The following is a 7,452-nucleotide window of genomic DNA, read 5'->3' on the forward strand; positions in this document are numbered from 1 at the left end:
GGGTTTTTTTGGAAAAAAAAAAAAAAAAAAAATCTAACCATTTGTTCTGCTCCAGTGCAAAATGGGGGCCAAAAAACCCTAAAAACTCTACAGTTTCTATGAAACAACATTGTCCACTGCTCAGTTCTGCCTTTTAATCCTTGCGCATATTCTGAGGCTACTTTATTACTTAAACAAGGTGAAAGTCTAATTTTAAAATATAATACGATCAGTAAGAATTGTATCTGTTAATATTTCATTGTTACAAACTCATATTTTTTACATGCTCTCTTTTGCTGTGTAAGAAAAGAAAACCCGAGTCATCCCAGTAATTCAGTATCCCGAATTTGCCATGGGGTGATCAGTGGTAAAAGATAAACTCTTCCACAACTCTCACAAATGGTAACAGATTAATCACTTCTTGAACAGCTGCCATCAGGATAATGTTAAAAGGGAGGTTTAGCCATTTTAACATTTATTAATTTAGGCATTTAATTTTTAGACCCTTGCCTTGACTTTGTCAGTTAAACATACGTGTCTGTTTTCTCTCTGTAGAGTGGAAATTTATGCTTTTTAAACCAATTTTGGGTTCAGTGCTTCAATGACCTTCATTACACCTTGTTTAAGGGATTTATTGCTTTATGAACAAATGTATTGGTAAGGAAATCCATGTGGAGAATGACTGGGTAGTTAGGAAAAAATGCACAGAAAAAAATAAATTGTTTTCTTTATCTACTAAAAGATTGCGCTCCCAACATGTGAGCCTGCAGGCACGCGTGTATTCTGTTGCCATTTGAGTATGTTCCTGTCATACCAATGCATGAACAAAGCCTGCAACTGCGACTTAGCATTGGTGTACAAGATGCTCCTTTATCATCATCTGTCATGGCAACACCTCATTAGACTGTAGAAAACGATAGGCATCAGAGAGCGGTGGTACATGTGTCTGCAGCACGTCTGATGTTCAAAGGGGAATACTGATACAGGACTTGACACCGACAGTGGGGCAAAGATTACATCAGTGGGATATTAGCAATGAAAAATACTAAAAGCACTCATGTCTTTCTGTCTAAATCTTAGCATTTCCCAGCTGCTACTCTACCTTTTAATGTCTTCTATACGAAGTATCAGGAGCCAAACCCTGTTTTAAGTGGTGGCTTGGAGGCCACCTCTGGCAAAAAAAAAGGGAATAAGAGTACTCTGCCAGCGAAGAGCTCTAAAGAAAAGAAACTAAGAAATGTAAGAAAAGCAGCTGGTATGTCCTGCTGACTGTAGCCAAGGAACATCTTCAGGCTTCTTGAGCAGCACAGCCAGGGATGGTCTGTCAGATCCTGTTCTAACAGGCTCTGCAGCTGTTTGTCCCAAACCTCCTGCAGATAAAGGCGTATATGCAAACTCTTCATCTCTATCTGCTGTGCCAGGGCTTCCCTAAGGACAATCACATTCTGCTTATGTCCTAGCATCCCCCCCTTCCCAACTACCTCATCATGTTTTCCAGTTTGAGTTGGACTAGAACAGCTTGGGGGGGGTGACACAGGCTGCAGTCAGAAGAGAAGCTTGTCCCAGATCTCTGATAAATCAGTAGGAAGATTCCTATTGAGCTATTAATTACAGGTGCTAATAATGACCTACATTATCCATGTAAGGTTCGTGGGGTTTGGGGTTTTTTTATTCCTTTCCTTCCAGGGGTCTATAGAAATGTTGCAGTAAAGGTTGTCGTTTCAGACCTGCAGGATTATAACGAACCCTTTATCAGTAGGCGAGGTTGTGTTGCATTTTAGGGGTTTTTTTTTTTTCCTCCTTGTTGGCTACTGAGCTGTTTAATTTGTGCTATATTGAACATACTGATTGAAGCTACTACTATGTTAAAGAGCTGATTGGGAGGAGCCCTTCATGAAAACTCATGGAAAGGACTATTACTAACTAATAAGGAGAGAAAGTAACAATCTTCCAGCTGGAACTGGCATCTCTATTAATGACCAAGAAATACAATTATATTACATTACTTTCTTTCATTAAATGGATTGCTTAATACCCTTTTTTTTATAATAAGGTAACAAAGCTCCTAAGCTGAATTTACAGCTCTGTGCAATTGCCGAAAGCTGAGGAAAGAGTGATAAAAGTTCTGTTTTCACTTCATGGATGTTGTTAAACAGTATAATTAGTGCTGAAAATTAGGTGTCTTGTTGATTTTTTTTTTCCATTATCTTCTACAAATGATTGATTGGACATTTTAGAGAAGACTGAAAGACAGTAATAAGAAATGAAAGCATGTAACACCCTACAAGAAAAGACATGTAGTAGGACAGAGGTGAAATACCGATCAGCAGTAACAGGGAGGCTTTGGGAAGAATGCCAGAAATACATGGCTTGGATAAAAATGCCCCAAGAGCGTGATGGGCGCAGAGGCGAGCACAGAGGAAGCGTTGTTTGCCCATACAGGAAACACTATTTATAGCAATCTGTCACTGGCCAGAGAGCAAACTAAACAGACTGGGGTTTTTTTCCCTCGAAGTAGCCCAAAGGCACTTGTCTTGCAGGGACACTGATGGCTCTCTTGAGCTATGGAGGCTGAGATGCTGTAAGACTGGTTTACAAATATCATTAATAACTTAAAATAAGACGAACGAACAAGTGTTACTGAAGGAACCAGGAGGAAGTGTGGGAGAGGACCTGAGTGTAAGGCTTGCTTGCAATTTGGCAAGTCAGGTTTATTTCCCAGCTCTGCCAATAAGACTTCTGTGACCTTGGTTAAGCCATTTAGTTGCAGTTGCTGGCATTTTGCTCTCTCAAGCCTATCTTGTCTAAAGTGAAAATTGCTCAATATATAATTTTGTGTTTGTCTGTCTACAATAAAACACTAATAAGGTAATTCACTACGGAAAAGCAAACAAATGGAACATAGCTTAGTGATATGCACAGATAGATCAATATGATTTAAAAATAAATTCCAAGCTTCCTTCTTAGAAAAGATGGAATTTTTGAATATGCCTCTTCTCTTGGCTTTATGAGGGATTACAGGAAATGGATTCAACCTGTGTGAAGATTTAAGGCTATATGTTGCAAATTAATTAATCAAAAGCTTCCTGTGATGAAACAAGAACTTTCCATTTAGACTCAGAAGAAATACAGAATTTTGATATGAAGAGCGATAAGATCAGATACTCGGAAGTATTAAGACACTTGATTTCTCTTCAGTGTTTGTAGATTTGTGTTTAGATATGTTGAGTGGATTGCAATGGTTTTATGTACAGTCAAAGAGCATCTCCTTTTTGCTAGAATACTTTCTTCTGTTAATCAGTTGATACTTCTTCCCTTACCCTTTAACATTTTCTTTGTAAGGATTTTAAGAAATGTGAAGTTCTCCTTTTAAACAGATGATTCTGATACTGGACTGCAGGAAGTCTAAAAAATACATCCCTTCTGTTTATTTTTATTTTTCATAATTAAAGCCAGAGTAAAATCAAACAAAAGAAGCCATTGCATTAGGGAAATGTAAAGCTAACACAAAAAACACCTCTGAAGACATATGGAAAATCCTAAAAATATTTACCCACAATACGAACATTTAACTGGGGGAATCACTGTTCACTGTTTAGTTCTTTTGCACGTAACAAAGTGAAACAAGGGTCACGCTTGTGAATGAGGCCTGTGATTTGGGGTGCATTTCTTGAAAGTCAGTGCCTTGCCAGTCAATGCAGGAATAGTTTGTGTGCAAAGTTTGGCTGAAAAGATAATTAAATATTCTTGATCTCTTGAAAAAGCAACAACAATAGCAATTACCATTCTTAGCATTCCTCACTTGGCATTTTCACTGAAAGACTAATTCCATGTGAATTTAATGAATGTGACACTTCATCAATCCAGTATGCACAGGTGTTTAACCATATTGTAGGAGAGGAAGGCTATGATAAACATAACATCCTCTCAGTGGAGACATGTAAACCAGCTGGGACCTTCAGCTATTTTATCAGCTTTATTTTTAACCCTGGTAGAAATATGAAGTTCAGGAAATTGTCCTTCTAGTCATTTGATTAAGATATAGTCAGAAATTAAGAAAGGCTTTCTTGTGCTAGAACCATAGCAAATGTAAATTGTGGTTTGCTGAGAGTATAAGAATGTACAGCTGCTGAGGACATGGCCTTTTGAATAGAAATGTCCTTTTTCACCTATAAATCTGATCTGTCCACACTGGACTTCAGGCCACATGGGAGAAAGCAGAAAATCATGTTGCTATTGCTCCTCCTATAATCTGCTCTTTTCCTGAGCAACTAGGACACTACACTTGTAAAATGGAATTATTGCACACTAAAATTGCCAAAGAATGATGGCTACTTAAATTGTAAATCTCGCAGAATCTCTCATGTGACAGATCACTTGTAGGTACCCTCATTTTCCAGGATTTCTGAGCCTTACTATCTAATTTGCTTAGACACATTTATGGCACTCATACATCAAAGAATGTCAGTGATATCTTTCCAAGTGGTTTAGATGTATTTCTTCTTGTTTTCTGGCATAGGTCCAAGCCGTTTTGAGAAGACACTGGAATCAGTACAAAATCCAATTTGAGCACAGCTTCAGCCACTCGGATGCGATGCGCACCGCTTCCTACACTGTGTCATCAATCAGCGATGTTCAAGGCTACAGCTACAATCATGACTGCACCAGCGAACATTTAAATGGGAAGGGCTACCATGACATGGAGAGCGTTGTTTTAAAAACTGAAAAGCTGTATGGTTGACTGCCAGAGGCTCAGCATATGCTCGCGTGCTTCACCTTGCACACTCCAAGTTTGATTTAATGACTTCACGGCCAGAAGATTTTTACCTAACAGGATATGTTTTTCTCCTGAATGACACAAACTAAACCAACATGTTTTTCATTCGTATGTATATATTTGCATATATACATATGTTTGTGTTTCTGTGTATCTATAGAGTATGGACATCTGTACATATATATATCTATATGTGCATTTATATACGGATACAAACTTTGCCTCTTCAGTTTCTACTGTGTAGACAAAGTTGGCAATTTTTTGTACAAAGGGAATCAATGAAGGATTTCTTATTTTCTTGGAAGTTTGTATAAGACTGTTTATGTGTTGAAGCCACTTAATTTGCCTATAGAATCTTTAGAGTGTAAATACCATACTGTATTGTCTTAATTCAACCTAAAACAGGACAAAGGAAAATGATCAAAGTAGGTGCAATAATAACAATAGATTGGCCAGGTTAATTTTGAGTCTAGCATTTGACTGTCAAAAAAGGCCAAGAAATAGTCTGAGATAAGAGTCAAAAATATTGATGGTTTGGTTTGGTCAAAGATATCGACGGTTTTGTTTGGCCAGTCTATTTTTTCCACTATTTTAAATCAAGCACGGAGACACCAGTGCATAGAGACACTGATACTCTACTTCTCTACTGCAATGTACTATTTTAAAGCAAGCTTTGAGCAATTTTATTTAAACTACTTTTGCATATACAGGAGTGTTGTCTCCTCCTCCAGTTTATGGAAGTTTCTTATTGGCTTTAACTCAGACAAGCTCACTGAGACCTTACTGCCAGGAACAGCAGTAACCTGGATAGCAGTAAATCCAGACACTGATACATAATCGAAGCTGATGGAACTTCACCATGTGCTTAAGGAATTTACTCAACTGAGAAAAGATCACGTACAGAATTTGCTGTAATGATGTTGTTTCATTTTAACTATTTTCCTAGCCCTATGCTTCATAATTTATTCCTTCATTCCTAGGGGGAAGTTTTGATTAATTTTGTGGCTTTTTTTGACTGAGAAAAGCATGCAAGACTGAACACAGTGCAAATGACATACTACTTTTAAAACCAGTGTATGAGATTCAGACTAATCAAGCAGACTAATGCAATTGTCATTATTTGGAAAATCTAGTATAAAGTTTGTCTTATAAAGGTTCAAAACATTATTGATTGAGAATAATAGAGTATTATTTTGGAGTGCTTGGTTCTGAATCTCTTATCTGTTACCTAGCTTAGAACAGTATTTTATAAGTTGTTTTTTTGGTTCTACTGGTAAATAAAGGTCTCACTGGAAATGAGGAGATTGTCAGGAAGATCTTGAAGAAATATGTCTTTATAGAAATTTATGTTTTTGTAAATCTTTATACTTTAAAGAAATCATAGTTTTTTCTTAAGTGAAATTACAAAAATGCTCAAGAATGAGGGCATGATATGAGTTTAGAAAATTCTTACTAAAAATCACAAAAGTAGAAAAAGGTTTTATTAGTTTCTTTTGCAGATAAGTGGGGAAAACCCAAACAAAACAAAACAAAACAAAAAGTAGATGCTGGATTTGATGGACTATTATGCTAATTAATGTGTGTCTGGTGCATGTAAACCAGTGAAAATGAAAGACAGTTCTTTCTGAGACCACTTCGGTTTTAAATACTTCATTTTGTATATGAACAACTTGATTTTGACATTTAAACAATTTTCTAAGTAGCCTTTCCGTAAGCTTCGTTAGCATCTAGTTAATTTGCTGTTACAGTGTTTAATAGGTTATGAATTCATAAGACTTTAAATGCTTTATATTTAGAAGGAAAACATTAGGCGGAGGCGGTAAGTTCATACCACTTGCACCTTTCTGTAGTGTTTTACAGTTCTTATGTCTGGAGTTTGAATTTAGGCAGTGTTTTATTAATACTTTAGTTTTATAATATAGAATCTCAGATAGAGTGCACAAATCAAGATTTCTGTCTTTTGCAAGGCTGGCTGGTTGATCGGAATGATTTGAAAATCAGTTGGATTCTGAATAGTGTGGAATCCAGCAATCGGGTGTCACAATCTCTTAAATTTTAAGACTACAGTCACAATATCTGCTACAACATGATTAGAGGTTATTTACTACTCTGCTTGCTGATCTGTGTAGTGTTACTTGAAATCTGTGCAATGTTCTGAAAATATTAGTGGTGCGGAAAATCCCTGCTTTGGTACAGCAGCTTTACACTTTGGGGGACCAGATCATCAATTGATATAAATCTATCTTGAGTCCCATTTTCAGAATCAGGGGGTAATAGCTGAGAATCAATGGCCAGGCAAGTATCCATCCATCTAAAAGTGCTCTGAAGTCCTTTATGGCATATCAGACAACTATTTCAATGATACCTGGTGGGTGGTTGTAATTAAAACATATGTGATGGTTTAGAGTGTGATACAGTATTAGATCTTGAATTAAGCTTCCTTCTCAGCTCTAGGCAGTTCACATTCAGTAGCCTATAGATTTTTATCATTTAGTGCAAAGCTCTAGTTGCTAACTGCTCCCTGTCCTCTCTCAGAGAAACTTGCAATGGTAATTTAGGAGGGAAAATTGTTTTTCCACAGAAATCATCCTACTTTTAGGTGGACATGCTTCTAGGCACACATCTGTCCTGACTTTGGAAAACAAACACACATCTAGCTGGATGTGCAAGAAAATCACAGAATCATCTAGGTTGGA

General features: G+C 37.0%; 1 protein-coding gene across 2 annotated transcripts in view; it reads left to right on the forward strand.

The window, feature by feature from the left end:
• The window catches only part of CALCRL (calcitonin receptor like receptor), a 64,186-nt gene extending 58,065 nt beyond the window's left edge, over positions 1-6,121 (forward strand). For both annotated transcript variants that reach the window (XM_026852795.1, XM_026852796.1), the window contains exon 13: positions 4,499-6,121. In XM_026852795.1, the coding sequence (XP_026708596.1) occupies positions 4,499-4,720 (222 nt within the window). In that variant the 3' untranslated portion in view covers positions 4,721-6,121. The remainder of the gene's footprint in view (positions 1-4,498) is intronic.
• Positions 6,122-7,452: the final 1,331 nt, after the last annotated feature.

Source organism: Athene cunicularia (genome assembly GCF_003259725.1).
Source record: "Athene cunicularia isolate RWA chromosome 7 unlocalized genomic scaffold, athCun1 chr7_part1, whole genome shotgun sequence".
NCBI lineage: Eukaryota > Metazoa > Chordata > Aves > Strigiformes > Strigidae > Athene > Athene cunicularia.